The sequence below is a fragment of the Camelus dromedarius genome, chromosome X (genome assembly GCF_036321535.1).
Source record: "Camelus dromedarius isolate mCamDro1 chromosome X, mCamDro1.pat, whole genome shotgun sequence".
NCBI classification, from domain to species: Eukaryota; Metazoa; Chordata; class Mammalia; order Artiodactyla; family Camelidae; genus Camelus; species Camelus dromedarius.
In genome coordinates, this window is record NC_087472.1 from 59,377 (window position 1) to 72,913 (window position 13,537).

The window sequence follows — 13,537 nt, forward strand, 5'->3', positions numbered from 1 at the left end:
GCTGACCTCAGTAACTTTGGAAATGAACAGAACTTGTAGACTAAAGGCAAAATGAACCACACATAAACAATAGACTCTATTTTACAAAGGTCTTTCCCATGGGGTAGTAGCTATCAATACTGAAACCAATCTACCTATAACGTGGACAAAGATAAGCAATGAATCAAATAAATGAAGAAGGTGGGAACCAGGCTTTTCACTGTCCGAGTGGGAAGTTACAGGTAAGCCAGGCGGGAAGTCTGCTCTCACTGTGAGAATGGGTCACGTTGGAGGCATCAGTGTAAACTCATCTCTAGCTTAGGACGGATACAGACAATTCCACACAGAACTCTTTATAATTAGACGTATATACTGTCGACCGAGGAGGGGGGCAATTTCCCCCTTGAGTTCTTATTGCTGGACTAATAATAAAATTGACACGAGACAGGTTCATAGGAGAAAACGAAAAAAATGATTTCCCTGCTCGTGAAGGGGCTCCCCAGGTGAAGAAAATTTTCCTCCTTCACAGCTCCCTCCCAGGGGTGCAGGTCGTGTCCCGATTCTTCTTTTTTTCTTTCATCCTACCTAGTTAAGTGATGATCTTTCTTGCAACTTTGGTTGCATGATATCTTCTGCCAGCATTCAATAGGTATTCTGTGAGAACTGTTCCACATGTAGATTTTTTTTATGTATTTGTGGGAGGAGGTGAGCTCCACATCCTTCTATTCCACCACCCTGATCACCTCTCAGTCATTTTTTCTTTATAGTTTTCATCAGTTTTGCTGGGGTGTGGGTCAATATTGATCTTTGTGTGCTCACAGTTTATCTACCTCAAAAGCTACATGGAGCCATCAGAGAAAACATGGTTTTCAGAAATGCTATCTCTAATCAGAAACCCAATGTTCATTATCCTCAGGACTGTTGTGTATGTTTTCTCTGTAGCAAATATTTGCAGAGGCCACAAACCAAATAATAAAATATCTCTACATTGTAATCTTTAACATGGATTTATCTGAGCTTTATCTATTTATGCAGGATGATTAGTTTCTGAACTACCTACCTCAACCCTTGATTCTTACCTTCACCCTGACCCCTATGGAGTCCTTAACCTGATCATGAATGTGAACCCTGTATCTCCAGTTACAATTCTTCACTAAGTTTAGTTTCTAGGCAAGATTGATAAAGCACAGCCCTTAGTGTTTCTCACATTGAATGTTACTATAATCATTGGACAGAATTTAGGGGGCAGCTAATTTGAAGACTGAAAAGTGGCAGCAGGCTCACTTGAGGCCTAAAGTACAAACAAACCTCTAGCATTTCTTTTTCTTCCCATGTTATAGGGCTGTAGTCAAAAGTAGCCCCAAACCTGTTCCCCAACATTAATCCCTATACTTTGACCCCTGATGAACTGACACATAACCTCCTTTATCCCTGGATAGTCTTTGCTATGAAATCTACTTCATCTGATATTATAATAGCTGTTTCAGTTTTCTTGATTGGCATCAGCATGGCATATTGCTCCATGTTTTTACTTTCAACCCATTGTTTAAAGTGAGTTTCTTACAGGCATTTAGAGTTGATTCTTCATTTTTAAAAATTCATTTTGACATTTAACAATGTCTTTAATTGGTATGTTTCATTTGGATAGTTTGTATAGCTATTTCTTTAAGGTCAGTAATCTTCTCTTCTGCAATGTTTATACTGTTATTAATTCTATCCAGTGTACTTTTCATCACAAAAAACCTAGTCTTCATCTCTAGAAATTCAATGGGCTTTTTCAAATTCCATGTCTTTACTTACTTCTTGGAAAATATGGAATACAGTATTAACAATTGCTTTTGTATCTTCGTTAATTTTAACATCTTTCAGTTCCATATTTATTTTAATTGAATGATCTTTCCATTATTATTGATAATATTTTCCTGGTTCTTTGTGTGACTGATAAGTTTTGATTTGCTGCCTGATGCTCTGATTTGTATTCCCAAAAATATTTTTTTTACCAGTATATTAAAGTTTACTTGATAGTTACATAACTCAGATGTGTCCAAATTTTTTCCTGCCTTTCATTAAAAACATCAACAGAACAGGATGAAAATATTTCAGAACAAGAGATGGAGGTTCACAACATCGTGAAGGTATTCAAAGAACTGTTCACTTTAAAATGGCTAATTTTATAATATGTATGTTATGTTACATGAATTTCACTTCAATTTAGAAATACAAAAACAATCAAATGTTCTAATACCCCAGCTTATTTGATGAGCAGGCTATCCAGTCCTTCACCAGACTCCCTCCCAAACCCACCCCCACTTCTCACCTTGGATGTGGCTCCAGGTTTTTCTGCTAATCACACCCTCTCACATCAACACATTTCTGGGTTGCTGCATCTTTCTTTAAATCATACACCACCTCCACTCCCCACCACCACCACCACAAACACACTTCCCTTGCTTAATTCCCCAAAGTACAGCCAAGAACAGACAGTAGTGCTTAACAAAGCTTTCCTAAATAATTGAACTAAACAAAGAAAAAATTTAATGCGGAGATACCTTTAAAAGGGGATACCCTGTTTGCTCTAAGAAGTCATGGATTCAGGGGAGGGTATAGCTCAAGTGGTAGAGCACATGCTTAGCATGCACAAGTTCCTGGGTTCAACCCCCAGGACTGCCTCTAAATCTAAATGTAAGTAAGTAAGTAAATACATACATACATACATACATACATACATACATACATACATACATACGTACATATGTACATACATACGTAAATAAATAAGGCTAAGAAGTCATGGATTATAAAATGTATCATTAATTTAATAACTCCTAGGAGAAAAAGAAACATTTCATAAAATATTTACAAAAATTTTATATTTGCTAACAAAAATCACACATTTATCCCCACAATCCCATTCTTGTTTCTTCTTCGGAGTCAAAATGCATCTAAGCCCTCTTCATATTGTGGCTTTAAAGGTGCTTCTGCCATCTGCACTTAAGCAGAGCATCACAAATAAATGTTGAGATTTATAACTGTTGGGACCTTGCCCGTTTGGCATCTTTAGGGCAGATAATATAATTCTGAAGTTTATCCAAGAACATTGATGTTTTGTATGCATTTCCTTTTTGATGAAACTTACAGTGGTTTCTAATTTTAAAAGCCCAGTGTAGACTCACAGAGGAGCACCAGTCTGCCATTCTATATATTCTTATTCTTTGTTCCAGGACAGCTACTTGGAACCAGCTTCTACGGTCTGGATTTCAAGATTTATTATCCTGGATAAGACTGTTTAGGGCAGTGGTTCTCAACCAGCATTGATTTTGCTCCCCTATCCCAACTTTGCAGGAACACTTGGGACATTTTTGGTTGTCACAACTGGAGAGAGGGTGCTCCTGGGATCTAGTTGGTTGAGGTCAGGGATGCTGCTAAACATTGCACAATACACAGGACAGTCTCAAAGAATATATGGGCCCAAATGCCAACAGTGCCAAGGTTGAGAAACCCTGGTCTATGCAAGACCCTTCTGAGTACTCTATCCAATACGCTGCAAGTCATGAGGTTTTCGTCGGTGGCTACAGGTAATATTCCTAGCCCCATGTGGGTGTAGGTATTCTTCCTTCTAATCTTTTTTGGGTAGTTCTTTCCCTAGCATTGGGTAGTTTCCTCAGATTACTCTAGAGTCCTCTTTCTGCAACTGTTCTCTCCAGTACCATGCCCTGCAAAGGTCTCCCTGGAAATCTATCATGTGTCAATCAAGGGAACCCATCAAGCTCTTCCTGTGTTCCTTCTCAGTGCCTTGTGTCTTGGATACTCTTTCAACATAATAAACTGGGGCAATAATTGGGTTCAGCTCTTTGAAATATCACTGCCTTTCACTTCCTGGAGTCCAGTGTCTTAAGAATGGTTGTTTCAAATATTTTGTCCTTTATTGGGTTATTTCAGGCAGGAGGATAAATACAGTCCCTGTTACTCCATCTTGGCCAGAAGTGAACATCTATAAAGGGTACTCTTGAATTTCGTGTTCTCTTTGTACTTGAGACTTCTAAAGTTTTCTTTATGCTGGTCCAAACTTGGAATGCGATTAAAAAAAGGTAAATCACGGTGTCAACCTATAATATAAATTTTCTTATACACAGTATCATCATAGTTTTTCTTCTTTTTGGAAGAGATATAACAAGTCACAACATATTTCAGGCTTAGATAATGTTTTGGTTTAATAAACAGCACGAATCCAAAATAACTTTGTGCAATGTAACTTGACCAAAAGAATACTATAACTTACTCAAATGGTCTTTCTCCATAAGATAAGGCCGTTGAATTGATCTTAAGAATGAATCTAAGAAGAATTTGGCTGTGCTAGACTGGCATCACTGTTCTTGCCAGAAGCTGGGAATTTTATTGAAACTCCTTTCTGTATACTTTTTTAGAATTATGTTTGGCCAGTGAAATGAACTCATGTGAGACTTGGAAAGCAGAAAGATAGTGGAGGCCAATACTCTATGGAGGTCAGGACAGTCAGATATGAAGATGCTAAGGTGCGCAATATACCCAAGCTTTTCCCCAATCTCCTTCACTCCACATCCAGCTCATCCTGTTGCCTACTTGTCCTGCTGGCCAACTGGAGACACAATTAGGTACTTGACATCTGGTCTACTGAGTCTGTGGCTTCCACAAAGCTTTCTACACATCTGTCACACACTTATTTTGGCAAACGGACATGAAGGGATTCTCAGGTTTTCCAGCAAGCTTCAACCTGTTCCTCAGTACCAGTGCTTCAAGTGGAAATGCTTAGGACTGGTCCTCTGTTCCCTTGGCACCTCCCTTCCAGGCCTTCTGTCCCTGCTTTGTCATACACCTATGTAAGCTTGAACCCAGTATTAAATCCATTGTTTCCATAATACTTGTCTTGGCTCTGTTTTCCTCACTGAATTCAAACTGAATCATAGGTAAATCACCACCACTAACACTCTACCCCATTTATTATCCTTGAAAAGATGCAGTACAGACAAACCTGCTTCTCATGTAGAATACTGTAGGAGGGTCTAGGGCTGCTATTGTTGTTATATCAATTTCCATCAAGATACTCAGGAAAGCAACCCAATGTCTTTATCTGTCTTGAGGCTGGGAAAGAGGTGTCAGTAGAGCTAAACAAGGAGGAACCATTATCTGATGGAAGCCATATCCACTTATTCGAAAGGAAACTTACGGATTGTGACACTATTCGACCTCAGGGCCAAGGGTTTTAAGTAAAGAGAAATAATTATCTTGTGGCACTTCTTTTTTCATAACAACCAAATAAATAGCCATCTTTTTTTGTTCCTCTAAGTGTCTGGTTAGGGAATGCATACTTCATTTGAAATGTGGAGAAGGCCTGGGGAGAGATAAACGGGCTGTTTTCGTGTTGCTCTAGCCTGTACAAAAACATATTCAACCATTCCTGACTTCAAGTTACTTAGGTTCAAAGGCTCCAAGTGACTGATTATTGTTTTGTTGTGGCCCAGCCTTTTGTACATTTGATCTTTGCCACTCTTTTTCTTTTTCCATTTATCTAAAACTGTTTGCTACAATGAATTATTCTCTCCCACTCTCTTACGCCTTCCTTTGAGCCATCTCTTTCAGAACCAGTCAGAGTTGTATTGAATTGGACTATAATCCCTGCGGTTCTTTTTCTCTTCTATCTCAACCATGGTCTCAGGATGATGGCTGTAGAGGCTGTGTGGTCATTTCAAGATCTTTCCCTGGTTTCAGTATGGCCTACGTATTTTTAAACTTCTTTTGTGTCTTTTGGTTTTGAAGAAATTTTGTTCGTTTGAGACAATGCTATATATAGCTCTTTACCGAAAGGCTCCAGGTCACACTTTTTAATGTATTTTCAGCATAAGTAAAATACTTTTGTTCTGTAAAGTATGGCAAAATGTCACCAGAAGAAATTAGATTCCAAGAAGAAATTCTACAACAAGCAACTCATCGTATTACTCTTAAATTTTATTAATTCCTTCAGTTTGTGCATCATTTAAAACAAGATACGTGCTTTAAAAAGCATTCTTATACATAAATAGACCAAGGGATGGTTAAGTAATTTATCCCTAAAACATGCACATCATTTTTATTCAGGTGTGTATAAGAAAGGGGAATAAGCTTTAAGTATTTTTCTTTGGATTTAAGACATTTGGAAATTATTATTCAGGAATACCAAATGTTTCCATGGAACAAATGTGTTTTCCAATAGGAAATGCTGATGTAATTAAAAGGCATTAGTGTTGATAAAGAGGACTGAAAAAACATTTGCACTATACATGATCACCAGGAAAAGAGTTCCACTGAGTCAAAAATATACATCAAATAAATGAATCAGCATGAATTGAAAGGTTTAGATGGAAGAACAGGTATTATGATTATGTGACACATATATATTCAAGGCACATGACAAGGCTAAACAGGTGGCTAGGTTTTATAGATCAATCTGTTATGTCATTGGGAAAGTAGTCAAATGTAGTATAATTTCCATTTACTGGCATTTGTTGATAAATACATGCAATTAGATCTAGGGCAGCAAATATCATCCTTTCAGATACACACCAAAAGTACACACTAGCTAACAGATGCCAGAGTAGCCAAAGCAGTATGATTACACTCCAGTTTTTTTCACACTGAAGTTACATGGATGTTAGCTAAACTGTCTTGTATTGTGTCTATACATCATACTGTCTACTTTCAAGTCTCACAAAATTCTTCAAAACTAGGCAGATTAAAGAACTTATTAAACCACAAAGGATACCCAAACTATTATTCAACACCAGTCAAACCCAAACGCTGGAGTTGACTGTTAACCATATTCCGTTTGGGCTTTTCCCAGGCTGCAAAAATTTCCCCACACTACCTCCCTTCATACAGCTAAAATGGTGCACATCCATTGTGGTTCTCTTCTTTTTCTTTGGTGAGCCAGAGGAATGTGCCTTCCCACTTGCTCCACTATCCATTCTATTATCTATACAATTGCCCTAAATATCCATCAAAGAAAAAAGAATATATAAAAACCCACAACCTTCAACAATATTTAAGCCACCATCTTCTCAAATCAACTGCAGTGGGGAAACAGAGGATATTAAGATCTGTGAGGTTGGTGAATGATCAAAACTTTCTTCCTAAAAGTAAATAGTAGGAGGGCAAGGATAATTCCCTGTGCTTCTAATGGGCTAGCAAAATGTTCCCCAACTGACTGAGATAAAATGTTGAATACTTTACCTGCTTGGACTGCTAGAAGTAAGCACTATCAACAGTTTAACTGCAATTCCCCAAATAACAATTCCCCATTTATATTATTTTTAAGCACCTAAAACCCTTCAAAATCAAAAGACATTAAGGTGAGATGTTGGCAATACTGTCTCCTGAATACTTCTGTATGCACAAAGGTCATCCATAGTTTTAGTAGACATCTCATAAAACAGGTGGTTTCCACCTCAGTGATAGCTTTGTGCAGTTACAAACAAAAATGTTTCTGTAAGTAGATGACACTAATTAACAAAACCAAAGAAACAAACAAAATGCCTTTTTAAAGCTACTGCTGCAAAAAATGGTTCCATCTGAAGTGCACTGGAATAAATTGGTTGGTAGGACAAAGATAAATCTGGAGGCACAGATCAAGATTAAAAAAACGAAAGAGAAAGAAGAGTGTTGAAGAGACTGGCAGACACCACCTGTCAGTATTAAAAAGCTTGAATCACACGGATTGCTTTAAACTCCTTGTTCTCTTGTATTCTTGGTAAATGATAACTTTTTTATTTCTTCACACAGCTTGGCCATGTAAATCCACCACAGAGAGGTGACACAATAATATAGATGAATACCTAGAGGGAGGGGGAAGGCAATTTTATTTTCTTGAATTTATCATAGGCTCCTAAGTAATATATAATGGTAAGACCTATTAACAAATACTTAAGAGTAGCAGTTGTGTAATAATATACTAATCAAGTATTTTCAAAGACAGAAGTGGAATTAAAATGATCTTTTCTGATAGAACTTTCACCCATCTGAATTCCACTATGTTTTCATCAGTGGGAGAGAAAGCAGTGGTGGTGTTTCTCTTCACTGGAAAGTAGACAGAATCAAAATATAAGAGTAACACTGATGTATCATTGTCATAAAGATCACAAATTAACATAACTCCCTTGAAGAATGATTCTATAATTCAGTACACTTTTAGGTTTTGCACATGGATTAATTTCTCATTATCAGAATGATTAAAAATATTACAAATCATGAGTAGACTCTACATCTGTATCACCTATGAGCAAGAATGTTACTATGAACCTTTTAGTATATAATGACACAATAATTATAATTACCCAATCAAAGGAAAGCTGATGATATAAGTAACAGCAAAATGCTAGTCCTATTAAAGATGTATTAGTCTTTTAATTATGTTATTATAATTTTAAATTATGATATTCTTAATGGTATATGCTTGCTCACATTACTATATTCCAAAAATAGATGTTTTTTAAACATTAGGTTCACTATATTAAACCAGTCATTTTGTTTTGCCTTAATCTACAACTTTTTAAAGATCATTAAGTGATTGACTTCATTACTTACATGCTTGAAAAAAGTATATTATGAATTCCATGCCCCCTCCCTAAAGTCAGCAAAGTGTTTTTTCTTACTTCTCTACAAATGTTAGGGGTGGAGGTTACAGAAAATTCTGGTTATTAATGAATAGGCTAAACTACTCACATCACATTCACACATACACAGATATTCCAATTTGATATAAAGTTGACTATTTGCCACACATAAAATATAAGGATTTTTAAAGCTGAAGTGTTATATGTTAGGTGACAACACCTTTTGGCAAAGAGTTGGCAAAGTGCTTTGCATGTATTAAGTAAGTATAATCTGAATTTAACAATAATCCAGCTTCACAAATCAATCTAAATTCCCAGGTCAAAAAAGGAGGAAGAAACTAAGCTGAGACGCCTAGAATGTGCCACCTGAGGATCCTGAGCAACGGGTCAAGGAGAAGTGAAACCAAGTCAGAGGTATCTGTGCAAAGTTAACTTTGAGCCTCTGTAAATGACAAGATGATGGGGAGGAAAGACTGCTTTGCCCAGACACAAAGTACCCCCAAAGTAAAGCATCCCTCCCCCACTCTTTAGAGCAGCAGCTCTCAAACTTTTGGTTCAAGGACTTCTTTGCACTCTTAAAAATTAGTGAGGACCTCAAAGAGTTCTTGTTTAGGGGCAGTTATAACTATCAGTACTTACCGTATTAGAAATAAAATTTTAAAAATACCCATAACATATAAACATAACTATATTCCTGTGAGGTCAGTCTTATATGTCAACTTGGGGAGTCTACAGTACACTGTAATCCAATCAAACACTAATCTAAGTGTTGCCGTATTTTGTAGATGTGATTAAGGCTCATAAACAGTTGACTTTAAGTAAGGCAATATCCTATATGATCTGAATGAGCTTGATTGAATCAGTTAAAAGGCCTTAAGGGTGGAGCCAAGGTTTCCTTGATGAAGAAATTCTGCATGTTAATACAGCTTTGCTCCTGTCCCCACAGGTCCAGTCAGCCCTTCCGGACAACCAGCTCCTGCCATTGCATAAGCTAATTCCCTGTGATGTATGTCTTAATATATATCCAGAAAAATTCAAGGAGATAGTACATCTGTTAACAAGTACAAGTTCCACTGAAAAAAAGTTAAAATAAGAATAATAAGAGTTCTTAGAAATTTAAAAACTGGCTATGAAAAAATAAAAATTTTAAAATTAATTATTTAAAAAAAAAGAAGAGCTACATAGCAGGCTGAATAGGGCTGGAAGAGTTAGCTGAATGATTCATCCAGAAAGTGATGCAAAAAAAAGGAGTTTAAACATATTAAAAATGTTACCAGACATGCAGGATAGTTCAAAGAAGTCCAGTATCTGTTTATATTGGGGTTTCAAAAGGAGAACAGCATACAGACTAATTTATATTTACAGACAAGAGAACTACTAAATAAATATTAAGAAATTGAACTCACCCATGACTTAAAAGAAACTACATAATGACCTCTTAATACTTATCCCAGAAATGAAAGAACAGTTAATTATTAGTGCTTTTATTAATGCCATTCAATACATTGATACTAAATGTAGATAGTTAGATATCAATTCACTGGGTAGAGAGTATCATTTTTTAAAATTAAAATGTCTATTCCCGATAAAAAATTTTAGCAATATAGAAATAAAACATTCTTTAACTTGACAATAAATGTTTAACAAGAATTCACAGTATATCACTCTTATATTAGAAAGACTCCAATTAAAACTAGGAACTAAATATAGATGCCCACTGATATAATTTTTGAACACTGTTCATAAATGCAATATAATTATATATAATTATATAATGCAATTAATAATTATATAAAATTACATTATATATATGAATGATGTGGTTAAAATTGTTAACAATAGTATCATAATTTACCTATAGCAGGAGTCAGTAAACTGTAGCCATGGCCTGTGAGCTAAGAATGGTTCTTATATTTTTCAACGCTTGCCTAAAACAAAGAATTTGTGACGGAGACTGTATGTGGTCTGGAAAGTCTAAAAATATTTACTATCTGGATTTTACAGGTTTGTTGACTCCTGACCTATAGAATACAGAAGAATAAACTGACAAGCTATTACAACTAATAAAAGTTATGGAAGGTTGCCAGAAACAAAATACATGAATTAGAAAAGAGAAAAAACAGAAATAAAGAAATAGAATATGAAATTAACTAGAAAATATAAATGTAATCAGAAAATATGGAGTCAATTAGGAAATGTAATTTTAAAAGGATCCCATTTTAGTAGCAAGAAAACCATTAAATAACCAGGAATACTGGCATGCCTTGAATAACTGCTCACATATAAGAATTCTCAATAGAGAGATGGGGTTTAAGTAGAGATGATAGGTCATAGGGACTTCATAGGAAAGCCAATGCCAGGTCATATGTTTCACCACTAGAAATTATATATAGCTCATTTCAGAGTGCTAATCATTGAGAAAGAATTCCAGCACCTAATTTCTTAGAAATTGAAAAATAAAATCACACACTAAAAGGACAAAAACTTACAACTGATACAATGATGATGATGATAGTGAGCTTGAGATTCTTCATACACATGGCTCGAGCAAGATTTCTGCTGGTTGTTTTGAAGGTAACAGACTAGGAAAAAAAAAGCATGAATTGTTTGACCCCTAGAATTGTCTACATGATTGATTTGCAATAATACCTACAATACTTTTACTTTCATTAATTCTGCTGAAGTTCCAATGTTCTTTACCCCATTCCCTCTCTTCACAGGTACAGACTCGCCATTCATAACCACTAGTTCCCAAAAGCAGGGAATATGGTATATTCTGCCATGCATATGGTAAGCAGTATAAGACAGCTGGAAAGGTTTCCCTCCTTTTTTCTTCTCCACCATAGCAATGCATGTGATGTTTTAGCACTCTTCTAGTTCTTCCCACTAGTGGAAAAGCCTTTTCCTCTTTACACTTTCAATAATAAAGGCTCCTTATAAGCCAGTTGGCTCAAAAAGCATCTGCCTATTCTGTCCAGAATAATCCAGAGATTTTGAACCGTAAGAACATGTTCAATTTCCATAGGAAGATTATGTATTTACTTGTATAAGGGCCCAAACCTAAAGAACTTCACTCTTTTGTTTATCCACTTTCTTTTGCAACATCTACTTCTCAATATCTACTGAATCATTCCCACCAGCACATAAGCACTTTAAAACAAACAATGAAAATCTCTAATAGCCCAGCAATTCCACTCCTAGGTATATATTCAACAGAGATATATGCACGAGTTCCCCTACACCTTACCAAAGCTTCCCTTAGGGATGAGGGAGTGGGTGGGTGTAGGTAGAAGAGAATAAGATGAAGATATAAAAATCCCTATGAGAATAACAAGGGCAAGCTGACCAGCCTGATGGCCTCTCCACTCCATGTAGATGGTTTCCTTAGCTTTCCTTAGCAGCTGATGAGGCTCAACTAAGAAATGGGCAAGGACTTGAATAGTTTCTCCAAAGAATATATACAAATTACCAATAAGCACATGGAAATATGATCAACATCATTAGTCATTAGGGAAATGAAAATCAAAACCATAATGACATAATAGCACTTCATACCTATCAGGATGGCTATAATAAAGAGATGGAAGATAACAAGTGCTGGTGAGGATGTGGAAAAACTGGTACCCTTGCACACTGATGGTGCGAATGTAAAATGGTGCAACGCTATGAGGAAATGTTTGTTAGTTCCTCAAAAAGCTAAACATACAATTACCATATGACCCAGCAATTCCATTCTTAGGTATATACTCAAAGGAATTGAAAGCAGGGAATTACTGAAACAGATACTTATATGCCAATACTCATTGCAGCATTATTCACAATAGCTCAAAGATGGAAATAACTCAAGGGTCCATCAACAGATGAAGGGATAAATAAAATACAGTATATCTACAATGGAATATTATTCAGCCATAAAAAGAAATGAAGTTCTGATACATGCTACAACATGGATGAAACTTGAAAATATGATGCTAAGTGAAATAAGTCAGCTACAAAAGGACAAATAATTGTAGGATTCCAATTATAGGAACCTAAAAAAGGCAAATTCATAGAGATGAAAGTAGATTAGAGGTTACCAGGGGCTGGGGGTAGGGGGAATGTTACTGATTAACAGTTACAGAATTTCTATTTGGGATACTGACAGTGATAATGGTTGCACAACACTATGAATTTTATTAATGTCACAGAATTATACACCTAAAATTATTAAAACGGCAAGTTTTATATTCTATATATTTCACCAAAATTTAAAAAAATTATAATGTAATATGCTCAAATCTATTGAACTGTACAGTTTAATGGGTCAAATGTATGGTATGTGATTTATTTATCAATAAGAAAATAAATAAAGCTGTTAAAAACCAAGAGGTGATAAAACAATTTTTAAAATACCTGAGTAAACAAAATAAAAAAGAGAAACAAAGAGGATGGAGCAAATAAAAAACCTAAGAGCAACATAGCTTAACCCAGCTCTGTCAGTATTTATATTACATGTAAGTGGAACAAACATTTCAATTATAGATATGCTTTATATATTCAGGAAGGTAGAGGAAAGCGTGTACATGTTAAGGAGACACATGAAAGACATAAAAAAGATCCAAATCAAAGTTGTAGAGATAAAAAATATACAAAATGAGACTAATAAACTACAAACTGCAGAAGAAAAGAAAAGTAAACTTGAAGACATAGTAACAGAAACTCCTAAATGAAAGCATCAGTGGGACAACTTCAAGTGGCTTAATGTACACATAATCAGAGTCCTAGAAAGAAAGGAGAAGAACAGAAAAATATTTGAAGAAATATGGCTGTTTTTATACTTTGATGAAAACTACAAACCCACAGCTCAACAAACCCAAAGTTGAAGAAACATGAAGAAAACTACACCAACGTATATTGTAATCAAATTTCTTAAAACCAATGATAAAGAGAAAAAAATT

General features: G+C 35.7%; 1 protein-coding gene across 2 annotated transcripts in view; it reads right to left on the reverse strand.

Annotated features, from left to right (window-relative positions):
- Positions 1–5,943: 5,943 nt before the first annotated feature.
- The window catches only part of VAMP7 (vesicle associated membrane protein 7), a 62,589-nt gene continuing 54,995 nt past the window's right edge, over positions 5,944–13,537 (reverse strand). For both annotated transcript variants that reach the window (XM_064482736.1, XM_010980471.3), the window contains 2 exons: positions 11,090–11,182; positions 5,944–7,823 (listed from right to left, as the gene is read on the reverse strand). In XM_064482736.1, the coding sequence (XP_064338806.1) occupies positions 7,711–7,823; positions 11,090–11,182 (206 nt within the window). In that variant the 3' untranslated portion in view covers positions 5,944–7,710. The remainder of the gene's footprint in view (positions 7,824–11,089; positions 11,183–13,537) is intronic.